The following is a 14,062-nucleotide window of genomic DNA, read 5'->3' as shown; positions in this document are numbered from 1 at the left end:
TCTGTTTAACAATGTCCGGAATGTTTAAACGCGTACAGTTTTGAAGGCAAATACTATGTGGGAATAATAATATCGAACGAAGCACATCCCAGAACATATAAATCAATTCTTGCCAGTCTTCAGTACAATAGGAACAGTAGCAGCAGCCTACTCCATATTTCAGAATTCAGACAGATCCTAGTTTCTGATACCGCATATTGACAGGAAAACATTTACCTCTAATCACCTAGCAAGTACTATAGAGAAAAATGAACAGAAACAAAACTTGATATTGGACAACTTTTGTAGACAGTGGCTCTAATCATAGTAGTCTTCATCTGTCAGAAGAAAAAGAGAATGCTTTCATTAGTAATCTTAACAAAACCACCAGTAGTCCATTTTAGGAAGAGAGAAGGATAGATCTGATATGAATAGAAGTTCAAATTTAAACTTACGTGCTTCCTCCTCTTGGTTCCAGTCATCATCGTCGTCATCAAACTCGATATTCTACAGGAAGTTAAGGTATTAGAGTGCTAAAGAGATGATAAATTACAATTCCAAAAAAAAAAAAAAATGATTCATATGTGTTCCAACATGTGAAGAAACATACACACCACATAATTTTGCCAAAAAATGAGCCATCTAATAGCCGTTTTTCCACATAAATGAAAACCTCAAGGTGTAACTTCCAAGGTACCCACCTGATTATAATCATCATCTGAATTCTCCTCTTCTACTTCTTCCTCTTCATGTTCATCCTCATCATCCCCATCCTTTTCTGTTTTCTTGTCTCCGTCCTAGAAGTACAAAAAACCATATTAACATGGTGAAAAAGAGAAACAAACAAAACTAGCAAAAACACGGAATTGCTTTCTTGTTGGTGCTTAGTGCATCCATATTAGTATCATAGTCCACAGCCTCAGACCGAAAAGCAGTAACATGTCTAAAATGCATAGATGTTATCAAAAATTGATTTTAGATAGATGAGCTGATGAAAATTTGAAAAACTGAAAGATTAGGGATGATGCTCTTGCCTTGTGCTTCTCTTCAAGCTTCTCAAAAACTTCAAATGCCTGATCATCTGTCAAAAAAGGTCAGATCCAAGTAAGGATCGACACATATATGGATGAACAACATGTAGCAGTAGCATTGATAATTCAGATTTTATTGCTGCTAACAGACATGACAACAGAATCGTACAACCCCGCAAGCAATGCAGTTTGCTAAAGTTCATGACAGAAGCAAAAGGGACATCATTCTTTATGAAACAAACCTGAGCTTCTATCCCAACGCAGCTTCTTACTGCTTGGCTGTCCTCGCTTAGAACCTGAAAAGAAACAAAATGTCAAGAGAGTATTCTGCTGCAACAACATAGCAGATAAATTTTATATGTACAGAAATACAAAAAAAAAAATCAAGATTACCTTGCACTAGTTCCACAGGGAAATTTGCAGGAGTTAGTATAAGATATGACGCAAGAGCTTCACGTTTGGAATGTGTCTTACGTTTCCTATCAGAATACCTTTCAATCTCTTTATCATCATTCTCTGATGGGATATCAACACACAAAAAAAACTTATCAGAAATAGCTCTACAAAAGCAAGCACAAATCTCTACAAATGCAAGGAATGAAGCAAAACCAGAGGATGCTTGATTGCTTGGAAGGAAAAAAAAGAGGCTGAAATGTTCATTAATTTGTAAAAATGTTTCAATGGAGATATAGATAGGGCTAATACAAAAGAAGAGTAGGTACTAAAATGATGAATTTCTGGTTAAATTGAGCTCGCAGGGAAGCAAGGCCCAAAAGAATATTATGATTTATGGATTCTAGGCCCCATATCAACACCAAGCTGAATGCAAGAGAAAGTTCTCTGTGCATGTCGAAGTCAAAATTATGTAGTCCATCAAAGTTCAACAATATATAGGAAACCATAACAGGTTCCACTCAGTAAAACAGACAGTCAGTCCAAATAAGCCAGAGCTCCAGTAAAACACTTCAGTACCCAATTCTTTGACCCAACAACTCAAAATAAACATGAATTACTTCTTGTAACATGTGTTAACTATCTGACCTATGCTACATATATAGTCGATTTGTATTAATCGAGAAGCAAGATATCCTAATGGGCAGGAAGAAGAACTAAGCATTGTCACGATAAGTTGAGCCATAGTAGTACTTTTCTTGGGGACATCCTCCTCCAGGTGGTAGCAAGAAGTCTTCCAGAAATCCTCAAATTTCAAGGTGGACTGTATCAGAGCCTTCTCCTCCATGGTCGCCCTGGCGCACGTCATCTCCGGCAGGGTGATGTCCTGAATATACCGACGCCCAAATCCGGTGAATCGCCCCAAAAAAAAATCACACCACGAGCATGGCGAAAATCGCATTCAGCAGCAACAACGAGAGGAGAGGGAAAGAATGGGTGCAGGGAAGTGTGGGGATGGCGGAGCGGGGAATGGAGTGGAGAGGAGAGGAGGTTCACCGGGAAATCCTCGTGGGGGGTGTGCTTGGCCGGGTGGTCGAAGCCGTACCCTCCTCCCCGCCTCCCCCGGCCTCTCCCGCGGCCCCGGGACGCCATCTGGAGGGGGGACGGATGTCGATCGAGGCGGCGAACCTCTCCGCGCGGCAGAAGCGCGGCCGGAGAAGAGAACAGCGGCGCGGCGCGAGGGGAAGTGCGGCGTCGGCGGCGGTACCGCGCGGCGTGGTGGTCCCGGGCTGGCTGTGTTAGGGTAGGCGGTTGGGCTTTTTATGGGCCTCATGGTGACTATTGGGCTTTGCGAGCTACCAGGTTGCACGTCAGTTCGGCTGTAGATGGAATAAGTTCGAGCATGTTTATTTTGAGGGACTGTCTGAAAATCATTCGACAGATTTTTAGTAGAAAATCAGTCGGATTTTCAAGCCACCACGACGTGCGGTTCAAATGAAAACATATCCACGTACGTCAGTCACCGGACGGTAATCACGTCAATGATGCTTAAAGAAAAGGAAAAACAAGCAACTTACATCTATTTACATCAACTTACATATATAATTTTAAAACTTACAGTGTAAATACACCGAAATTACATATGTAATTTTGAAACTTACAGTGTAAATACACTAAAATTACATATGTAACTTTGGGTACTTGCAATGTAAATTTATTTTATGAAAAATATAACGGTATATATAGTCCCAAAAATATCAAATCACACCTCAAACAATTAAGTTAACTATAGTGCAACAAAACAACGATGAGTAAAAAATTCCGTACATGTAAAACAAAAATTACACCCGCATATACTTAAAATTACATTGTAATTGTAGTGCACTTACGTTTTAATCGTGGTATAACTATGTTGTGAGTGGGTGTAGTGTAACTGCAGTGAAAGTTTTAAAAAAAGTTACGCATAGAAAGAAAGTAGTCGTTTGCTGCTTGCTCAGTTGGTACGATGCATGTCGTAGCATCCCGACATCATGGGTTCGATTCCCTGTTCTAGCGACATTTTTTTTTTCACTCAATGGCACATACACGTATCTCAAAGTAAATCATACGGTCAACAAATCGACTGATTTTTAACAGAAAATCTGTCGCCAGATATGTAGCAATTCCGTTATTTTGATGCCAAAAAAACCTTACCAAATTTTGGCTATGGCATAGTTACTAAAATTTTGGCAGGGTTTCTTATATAGTTACCAAAATTTGATAGCAAACTAAATATAGCCACTTTTTGTAACTTTACCAAAATTTAGTAAGGTTAAAAATAGCATCAAAGTGAACACGCCCTTCATTTTAGGTCCCTCAACTTGCCAGCGAAATTGATTTTTATATCCTTAGACCGAAATATCAGATACAACGGGTCATTAACTGTTAAAACCGTGTAATGTAGGTCCGACAGAAGTATGACATGTGGTTTTGTCCGACGTAAAAATTTGACCCGAATTAATAATGTTGAGTCAGTGTGAGCCTCACATGTCAATGCCTCTTCACCTATATCTCTTTGTTCAGTTGTGACTGAGAAGCATGGCGGCCGGCGACGGGTGGTGAAGAGGACAGTCGCTCACGGGAAAAGATAGCTCGATGGAGGAAGGACACCGACGGTGGCCATCGATGACGGCGATGGCAAGGCAGACTAGAAGAGAGGCAAGATCCGGGAGCATGACATCGTCCTCCCCTCACCCCTCGCTCCCCTCGCCCGTTCTTCCCCCACAGCCGCACGGGACGGGAGCCGGCCTCGCCGCCCACCGGAGGCAGCGTCCTGTCTCGAGTTCGCTCAGAAGCCGCTTGTCCTCCTCCTCTCTCCACGACCCCATCCGCGAACGCCGCCTCTACCGCCCACATCAACTCCTCCACCCACATCGCCGCAGAGGTGGGTGGTGATGGTGGCTGTTGCAGAGAGGCGCAAAGAAGGCTCTGTAGTGGTGAGCCCTTGCCGGAACCAGGATAGCCACGCAGACTTGGAATAGGGAGACCTCTAGTAATGTTGAACCCGAGAGCCTATCGGCGGTGGCGCGCGGCGCAAATTGGTAGCGGGGAAGAGCCAGTGGAGGAAGAAATCGGGGCGACGAATACCGAAGTCAACGGGTGGAGGTCCCCTCCGCTTGCCGGCCATCGGCCATGGCTTGAGCCCCACCCTTCCTCATCCCCTTACTCCTCGTCTCCTCCTTGCTCACGCCTTTTGCCGCAGTGGCTGCATTCGTCGGCCTCGAGTCCTTCCTGGCGGCGGTGACTACCCGCGACCCCTCTGCTGGCAATAACACCTTCGGCGCCCTCCCCACCCCGGTCCTCCGTCAGTTCTCGGCCTCTTCACCTTCTTCAGATGATGAGCTTTGCAGCCCCACGAGAACAGGAGAACAATTCAGATTCACTTCAAATGGATAGCATCAATTTGAACAATAAAGGTGAACGCAGTATTTCTGATATTTGATTTACTTAAGTCTTTTCTAACTCATGAATGATATGTATAATCTGTACTGATTAGTTTAGAAACTCACCAAAATTTTGATCCGATTTAGTTGATCAATTTGCAAAATCCAATAAGAAATGGGATGAGAAATTTGATTAGTTCGCAGCAAAAAAAGAATCATGAGCTAAGTTTAAAATCAAATACTAGCAGTACGAGATCTAAATTGGAACATATAGTTATATCCTGTTTAAATTCAGAACTAGTTTACTAATTTACATGATTTCTTATATGTGGATACAAGGTTACAAGTCAAATTACAATACATTTCTGATAAAAATTACAGAAAAAAACTATTGTAATTTTTGGTTGAAAGCATTTTACCTGAAATTACAAATTTTAGCAGTGTACATTTTGTGAAAATTAGCAATACAATCAAAATAAACTTGTAATTTCAAACAATGTTTACAGAAAGAAAATTATAAGGGTTGCCACCAATCATAGTTGATAGATTATTTAGTTGATAAATTTTTGGTTGAAAGCATTTTAAACACATAAGGTTTAGTATATTTGAAATTTGCAAGTTGATAGGTGCTAATTGGCACACTCTAATTAGTACACTAGAATATAGCAGATCTTGGTGCTAAAAAGAAATCAAACAGTTTTTTTTTTTAAAAAAAGTACGTTTAGTTGAAATGCCACAAAAGGTAAGATTTGTGGAAACATTTGGAAGATTTAAAGTTGTTGGAACAACTAAAAAATACAGTTAAGTTGTTGGTAACAATATTTGAGTACATCTTTTAGTTTTATCCCAACAAATATTCGATTACAATCGCTTAATTATTTGAACATTACATCCATAAGGCGTACAGAAAACACAGGACACGAACAAGGGATTTGGATCCGGTGCAGTTGGTAGTGTGACTGCAACTTATGCAGTCCACTATCAGCTGTTAGATCCGGATCCAAGGGCTAACATGCGTCCGGGTACTGTAGATAACTGTAGCAACATTGTTTAGTACTGCTTTTACATTCACTGTAGCTAAGGATCTAGTCCGTTCATCAACAAAATAGATGGCTCCTTTTGCTTGCAGTAGCTTAACTTGCAGTCCATATACAAACTGCATGCGATCCCAATTCACGAAGAAGATATACTAACAGACTTGCCGATCGATTCGATGAGCATATACGGTTGACTTGACTTAGCCTATAACCCCGGTGGATCGAACAACGGGTTACTACACATTATTGGAGGAAAAGAAAGTTCAAAACGGAATTGAAACGACAGGTGATCGCACACACATACATATATGACCCAAACAGGCCTGGTGATCATCGACGTGGCAATTAATCGAGGACCGCTTGAAGGACGTCGAGCACCGGCGATGCCAGCCCGCCGGTTGCTAGGTCAATCGCTATCATGAAGCTTTTCTTGAGGAGAAACTTGCTGACGCTAGTGCTGCGGCTCCGCTCAACAACAGCAGTAGTGTTCCGAGCATCACTGGTAGTTTGGTTGGCACCGCTGCTGGTGTTGCCGGTGCCCTGGCCACGGCTGCTACTGTTGTTCTGGTTGGTGGTGCTGCCGCTACCCTGACCGACACCGCTTGGCGCGCCAGAGACGCACCCGATATGTAGCCGATAAGACGGAGACGTACAAGGGCCACAGATGTAGTGCCACACGGGCAAACGTTCAGGGCAAGCATTGCAGTGCCCTGAAGAAGGTACCATGTTGAGGTCGTGGTGTGGGTGAAGCGGGCTGCGGATCGTCTGAGGGAGCAACGTGCACAGGGGGTGCACGTCGAACTTGCACTGGATGCAGCGGTACACGAAATTTCCTGGGGGACAATGCTCCATGCAGAGGTCACATACCCATCCTTTATTCTCAGGAGGCATGCGGCAGAGCGTGAGGGTGTGCCACGGGTGGGCGAAGAAGGAGATGGTCTCCTTGAAGTAGTCGGCGCACGCCTCATGGATGTCGAAGTCGCAGGCGTTGCAGCGGTAGCCGACGAGGCCGGAGAGCTTGGCTTCGCAGATGTCGCAGACATGGCGCGAGGCGCTGCTGTACGGGGTCTTGAGAAGGCGGTGTTGTGGATGGGCGAAGTGTGTTATGTGGGCATCAGTTGCCATGTCTTTGGCTACGCTCAGAACGCCCAATCTCTCTCTTGGCCTAGTTTTTGGCTACAGTACTGTGTTCTACTACTTAGTATTTCTATAGATCGATCAGACTACTCCACGGTTAGTGTCTGCCTGTCTGGCTTCGGCGTGCCTCTAGGCGCTCAGCATACATTTATACCATCTTCACAGGCTCACAGTCTACTGCAGTAATTAATGATGTGGTGTTGTTTGACTCAGTGCCCATTTCTGTATGGAAAAAAGTCCAAATTACACCCGCTAAATTATTAGACGAGTGCAAATTAACCTCCTAGACACAAAAATCATACATTTTTCACTCTCAACTATTACACCCTCTAAATTATTGGATGAGTGCAAATTAACCTCTAGACACGAAAATCATACATTTTTCACTCTCAACTATAAATATTTTCATGAACGCCATATTAATATTAATATTGAATTTTTTTATTGAATTAAAATCCCCTTAACACAATCCAAAATAGTTTTGGTCCTATATTATGACAGCTCAATCAATAATTTTCATAATAAATCAGTGGAACCCACCTGTAAGAAGAGATGGACGGGTCCTACCAATTTTTTTTTTAAAAAATATTGACTAGTCTATCACATAAGAGCAAAACCAATCTAAAGTCTAGGTGGTAATTCTTACTCACTCACTAGTTTGGAGGTCTAATTCAAACTTTTTTTCCTTTCCCTAATCCCTAGTACCAATTGTTTCAGCGTATTATATAGTAATATGACCATTGACAGGTCGTTCGTCTTTATGATAAAGAGCATTGCAATAGAAAAAATAGTCTTATATATAAACTTCTTCCTTATAATGATTTCAACATTTTATTTAATTAGTCGCGAGTTATAAAAAAAAAATCAAGATTCGTTCATAACGTGGCACAATCAACATTTTTATAAGAAATTTGTATGTAACCAACTCCACTAAAAAAAATTACCGCATATTCTCTCTCTCTCTCTAAACTTCTGTCTTTTTGAGCGGGTGTGCTGGGAGCCTGGGATGGCCAAACTGGAGCCTGCAGTTTCAAGATAAGCTTCGCTCGTGTGATCTATGGTGCATGTTTATTATGCTTTTTTTTACAAACACACGTTTACTCACCCTTATAAACACACGTATACCATATTTCTACGTGCATATCCGAAAAACTGGACCGACACATATTTAGATTGATGAAGTTATCATGAATGTCTTGCTAACGACGGGTACGTCGCCTATCACTGAAAAAATAAATAACCATAAATGCGAGCATCCGTGTCAAGTCTAGGATTTTGAAATCGGGTAGATTGATTCTACCAAAGGAACCTAACTAAATGAGCTATGCTCACTTCGTTAAACTGGCCAATTATTTTTTTTAACGAACCAGCACCAGATAATACCGACATATTATATAGAGTAAGAGTAAAACTATTTACAAGCATGTTTCTCTTACGCGAGTTGTGCTAGTTAATTAGCTAGGCGAAAACAAGCTAAGGGTGTGTTCTAAACCAGGGATAAAAACAACTCATTAGCTGCACATAAAGCGAGAAACGTGATTTGTATATAATTTGAGTAATAATTATTTAAAAATAAAAAATTTATCTATCTTTTTTAAAATAACCTTTATACATAAATTTTTTGTACGAAGTCTGTCATTTAACATTTTGAAAAATATGCTCATGAAAATCAAGGAAATAGCCAAGCTGATTCTAACGGGGCAGTATACTACCTATTGAGAATCATCTGTGTCATGCATGGAGATCGTCACACTGGTCAATAAATTAACATGCATCAACATACATATAGTCATCACATTCCCATAAGACAAGTTGTACATTGATCACTGTATTGTTGCAATATCCCTCCACGATCAAATTAAGGCTTACTTTGGGCTTGGTCGCTCCAATCAATTAAGAGATTGACTCTGAGATTGATGATATACAATGTTCAATTGCGAGATTAGCTATCGAGACTAACGTATATCGATGGTGATACTTGGAAAAAGTCTATCAGTCCGGCGACTATAACCACCCTTCTATTACATGTGTTTACACGTTGTTTACATCAATTCGCTTAATTTTATAATAACTACTCCGTATTAACAATGTGAATAAGTATGGGTAGAATATAATTGCATGAAGGAACATTAACAAATTTATCATAATTTGTAACTAAGAATATTATCATAACAATAAATAATTTAGCATACATTACCGTGACATTTACCACAATCTGTTGAATTTCTAAATGTTCATTTGAAGTCATATTGTAAATATGTTGTAATATGAAAAGCCCAACCCATCTTTTGGTTGAACGAAACATTGAGTGCAATGGCTACAGTTATGGTTTTTATTCATCTTTTGTGCCGCTGCTTTGTGCTCCCTATGTGCGCAGGCGCAGCCATAACCGCCTTCGCTGCTGCTTGAGCTCCGACCTTGGCTGTGTTTAGATCGTGTACCAATTTTTTTTTAAAATATACAGACACACATTTGAAGTATTGAACGTAGATTAATAATAAAATAAATTACAGATTCCGCATGTAAACTGTGAGACGAATTTGAAAAGCCTAATTAATCTGTCATTAGCAAATGTTTACTGTAGCATCATATTGTCAAATCATAGCGTAATTAGACTCAAAAGATTCGTCTTGCAATTTACAGTCAGACTGTGCAATTGATTTTTTTCGTCCACATTTGATGCTCTATACATGTGTCCAAATATTTGATGTGATGGAAAAGTTGGAAGTTTGAAGAAAAAAATTGGAATCTAAACACGGCCCTTGTTGCCATCTCCCCGGCTGTTGCATGACCGGATGAACCCCTTATCCCCTCTTATATTCAACAGTAAACGATATACTACTAACACATAGTTAATTAAAGAGGAATATGCAATTGGTATCGCACATCCAGTATAATTTTAATCACTAACTACGATTTACTTTAAAAACCTAACCATGACTAAAGTACCACTCTAGTAAGAAAATGGGAAATTCAGTTGTGTGGTAATTGCAATGTGCTCAAAATAGAGCTAACATGTTAAAAGAGCAGAATAAAGTCAGTTCGGGAGGATTATTATTTCTATTTCTCCCTTCTTCTAGCTACTTTCTTCCTGTAAGCAGAATGAAACAATTAGTATTTGCTCCTCATTTTTTTATAGTCAAACTAAAAATTGAAATATATCGTTGTGTTAAAAACAATGAAAATGGCTGGTCCAACATGATAGAATATATTGTGTTCCTATAAGCTGCAAAAACATTAACACATATCTAAAAAAATGCAGAACAACGCTTCCAATTTGTAAACTCTAAATACTACGATCATTATTATCTGCTATGATTCAAACATTTATAATTTGATCTTCCAGTTTTTCAGAAGGTAATTAATTTGTCATGTCTAACACTTCAGCAACTTCTTAATTTCCAAATACCTATTATTAGCAAGGAGAAAGAAGAACAGGGTTACCTAAAAAGGATTAAATATAATTTGAAGGACAGATCTTTGCCCATCTCTATATAGTAAACAGCGTGTGTGCATTCATGACAACCTAAACTTTAGTACTGCTATATAAATTGGCGTAAAGAGATTCCACACTGAGGATTAAAAATAATTTTAAGGACAGAGGTTTGTCCATCTCTAAATACTTTTAAGGCAAGTTTATGACAATTCAAAGATCAATTAATTAATTTAGACCAGTTCCAATGTCGATCTATATAATTGGCAAGAGATATATATGAATATAGTAACACCTATTGCTCCAAACAAAAATGTGAAACTCTGAATTAAGGATATTATATATCTCTTGCCCTTGACTAAATCATAGGCCACGATCAGTGAGCTAGCTAGTGAGCCAGTGAGCGTACACGTCGAATCATTTTTTTTTTATAATGAAACAAATTTTGACCTTTATTTTGAAGAAGCTATAACCATTATGTCGGATCGATTAGTAGTGCACGTATATATGCTCACCTGTCAAATCTTGATTTGGTAAGTAACAAAAACACATAAACATAAATTAATATGTCAATTAGCAACTATTCGCAATAATTAACCTATTGGCTTAGCTAGGGGACAGAAAGTGGTGGAGCTAGAAAATTTATAAATCCTGGACAAGCCTAACTAAAACGGTAAAATCACTACCACTTATTTAATGTTTATATGCTCATTTCACTATCAATTGAAGACACAACAATTTTCTAACAAAAAAAACAGTTCAATATGCATGTAAAATTTCACTATAGCTTGAAAAGCAAGATGATTTTATTATAAAATAGACGATTCATATGCATGCTAGTTGAGTAGGTCACGTCCTCCATTACGAGACAGGCAAATCAACAACGGTGTTTAGGCCCTAATTGTATGATTAATGAAAAGTCAGCCTGCTCAACTTGTCCGGAAGTCAACGAATCGATGGATTTTAAAGTAGATAAATAACTCCATCTCGATGGGTCAGCATGCGCAGCCCGGGCAACTGCCCATGTTGGCCAGGTAGTTAATTAATCTGTTGCTGGACAGACAATCATCATGGGCAATTTGGCAGTTGACAATTAACAATGCCCACTAGCATTCTACTCCTAATTATATAGCCTACTTGTCTCTCCCATTGCGGATTTTGCTCAAAAGTACTCCCTCCGTCTAAAAAAAGGCAAACCCTGAGTTTCCGTGCCAACGTTTGACTGCCCGTCTTATTTGAAATTTTTTTATAATTAGTATTTTCATTGTTGTTAGATGATAAAACATGATTAATACTTTATGCGTGACTTATCTTTTTAATTTTTTCTTAATTTTTTCAAATAAGACGAACGATCAAATGTTGTACACGGAAACCATGGTTTGTCTTTTTTTGGATGGAGGGAGTATGCATCTATGAGCAAGTTCAATAGTATAGTCCACCACTAGCTCCAATTTATCTATAGCCGATCTAATAGCCAATTCATACAATAGTTGCTTACTATACTATTAACATATGGTCCCACCTGTCATACACACATTACATCTTGGAGTCCGTGCTGTAGCTGGCTACAGATCTGTAGCCCGCTGCTCTTCTCTCTCATCTTTTATCTCATTAAAATATGTTTATAACTGGCTAGTAGCCCGCTATTGTACGTGCTCTAAAAAGACTCTTCACAGTAGCAAGCTAGCATAGACATCTTGTGTCGTTCTTCTCCAATCCTAGGTTATACATACCTTTGGTTCGTCTTCAAGGCTCTTAATTGGTCGTTGGTTCCGCGCGTCTTTGAGACAAAGTTAGGTAAAATTTTTCACACTTTGCATCCAAATTAGTTTGTTTATATAGTAATGTGTCGGTGATATGGGACCGGGAGTATTGCGCCCGGAGGCTTGAGGCAGATGGAATCGCCCACGTGGCCTGGCACCTTCGGGGACGTCGGGCCCGAGGGTGAGGTGTCCGCCCTCCTCCTGATTTCCCCAAGGGGGGGTCGGGTTGCTCCTGCCCCGGCCCCGAGGGACGAGGTGCCCCGACCCCCTGTGGGGTTTGCACTATGTACATAGGTTGGGTGAACACGGTAGGGCTCACCTAACCGCATTTATTGCGGTCTGGTCAAGCGTGTCACGCTGCATGCAGCGCAATGCAGCGCGCTCTTTTATCCGGTCTGTGACCAGTCACAGACCGGTCGGATCAACGGTTAGGTGGCAACTGGCGGTCTGACGCACGCCTCGCCCCGTCCCGTCAAGACGAGAGCCTCTAGGCACACGTCTCCAGCCGGAGCTAGCGTGTTACCTCTTAGAGATGGCACGTTAGCCCTGGTTAGATGAATACCAGGCTTCATCCCAACCATTACAGGCAAGATGCTACAAAAAGAAGGGTGATCATGCAGATCGCTGAACTGACGCATAGAGGACAAGAATGACCGATCTGTGACCGGTCTGACACTGGTCGCGTCAGCAACAGACAGCCACGATCCCACGTTGCGCCTGTCTCCGCCGGGAGTGGAGGTAGGTGTGGGCTGTCCCATCGAAGTGTCATTCGGGCGGCAACCATACCAACCTCCGTCCATAAAGAGAAGAAAAGTCCAGTTTGGAAGGGAGAGGGTACATGTGGTATCCCCTTAAGATATAAAAGGAGGACCATGCCCACAAAGAGAGGGGACTGGATTTTCCCGGGAGAGGAGAGGGCTGGTTGATATTTTGTAACTTGCTCTTACACAGATCCACAAAAAACACAGGAGTAGGGTATTACGCTTCCCAGCGGCCCGAACCTGTATACATCGTCCGTGTCTCGCGTTTCTTCCTGGCACGCGATCTTTCCACATACAGAGAGAGCTTGAGATCTCACCCTAAGCCCCCGGCCGAACTGGCAAAGGGGGGCCTGCGCGGTCTCCCGGTGAGGAGCCACGAGCTCCGTCATCTGGCGCGCCAGGTAGGGGGCTCAGCGTGTGTTTTCTGAGCTCTCATACTCTTCCGTGTGCGCCAAGTTTCCCTTGTTCAGCCTAATGGCCGAGCAAGCAAAGGCGCACGACCTCTCTCCGAGTGTGAGCGGCGACGACGGGGAGCCAAACCCGCGCCATCGAGCTCGTACTCCCCCACCTCCTCCGCGCCAAAGTCCTAAGCGGGGGGAGGCGCTCGAGAGGGTTGAAAAACCCACAGCATCACCAGTCGCAGGTGATGCAGGAGAGCGGCGAGACGGGGAGCGTCGCCTCCTCGTCTACGGTGACGGCAGCACGCCCCAGGGAGCGCTTCAGGCTGCTGGCGCGCTCCTACGTCACCCGCCCGTCGTCCCTGACCCGGAGTCTCCAGCCCAGCGATGGCTGGACGACGTGGCCAACTTGGTCATGACGGCACAGCAGCGCCTGGGTGCTGGTGGACGGTCCGCCACCACCAGGACCTCCGGCGCCGCCACCTCCGGCTCTGTGTCATCAAGGCGGAGGGCGCGGCGAGCGGCGGCTGCTGCACGCCATTCGGCTACCACTCCCTCGTCGGCGCCTCCGACTCGGGAGGATCAGCATGAAGAGCCGGATGCCCGCCTCGACATCGAGCGCCGACGTAGTGATCGGCGTGCTCCCCGCGCAACGGAGGGTGCCTCTTCGTCCAGGGTGTCACCTCGACATGGACGTGAGGACCAGCC

At 42.4% G+C, this 14,062-nt stretch overlaps 2 protein-coding genes across 3 annotated transcripts; both read right to left on the bottom strand.

Moving 5' to 3' along the window:
• Positions 1 to 70: 70 nt before the first annotated feature.
• On the bottom strand, positions 71 to 2,767 carry LOC4343875 (uncharacterized). Of its 2 annotated transcripts, XM_015790043.3 has the most exons (8): positions 2,460 to 2,698; positions 2,157 to 2,289; positions 1,404 to 1,526; positions 1,253 to 1,306; positions 1,014 to 1,060; positions 681 to 776; positions 435 to 486; positions 71 to 317 (listed from the first exon to the last, which is right to left on the bottom strand). In XM_015790043.3, the coding sequence occupies exons 1-8, from the start codon at positions 2,553 to 2,555 to the stop codon at positions 298 to 300; spliced, it is 621 nt and encodes a 206-aa protein (XP_015645529.1). In that variant the 5' UTR covers positions 2,556 to 2,698; the 3' UTR covers positions 71 to 297. The 2 variants fall into 2 exon arrangements, with proteins under 2 accessions (XP_015645529.1, XP_066168707.1); XM_066312610.1 differs by lacking the exon at positions 2,157 to 2,289 and having other exon boundaries at positions 2,460 to 2,767.
• A 2,897-nt stretch (positions 2,768 to 5,664) lies between these two features.
• Positions 5,665 to 7,116, bottom strand: LOC9269202 (protein VACUOLELESS GAMETOPHYTES). Its single transcript, XM_015790819.3, has one exon. It carries the CDS (start codon positions 6,985 to 6,987, stop codon positions 6,208 to 6,210), a length of 780 nt encoding a protein of 259 aa, XP_015646305.1. The 5' UTR covers positions 6,988 to 7,116; the 3' UTR covers positions 5,665 to 6,207.
• Between the last annotated feature and the right edge of the window lie 6,946 nt (positions 7,117 to 14,062).

This window comes from Oryza sativa, chromosome 7, assembly GCF_034140825.1.
Source record: "Oryza sativa Japonica Group chromosome 7, ASM3414082v1".
Lineage (NCBI taxonomy): Eukaryota > Viridiplantae > Streptophyta > Magnoliopsida > Poales > Poaceae > Oryza > Oryza sativa.
The sequence above is the reverse complement of the archived record's forward strand: the minus strand, read 5'-3'. Positions and strand labels throughout refer to the sequence as shown.

Bases quoted from the DNA above. Each gene is read 5' to 3' on its own strand.
- LOC4343875 (XM_066312610.1), bottom strand. From the start codon at position 2,736: ATGAGGCCCATAAAAAGCCCAACCGCCTACCCTAACACAGCCAGCCCG. The intron at 1,527-2,459 runs GTGAACCTCCTC...ATATCCCATCAG, and splicing joins CCCCCCACGAGGATTTCCCG to AGAATGATGATAAAGAGATT. The intron at 1,061-1,252 runs GTTTGTTTCATA...CTTTTTTGACAG, and splicing joins GCGTTGGGATAGAAGCTCAG to ATGATCAGGCATTTGAAGTT.
- LOC9269202 (XM_015790819.3), bottom strand. From the start codon at position 6,987: ATGGCAACTGATGCCCACATAACACACTTCGCCCATCCACAACACCGC.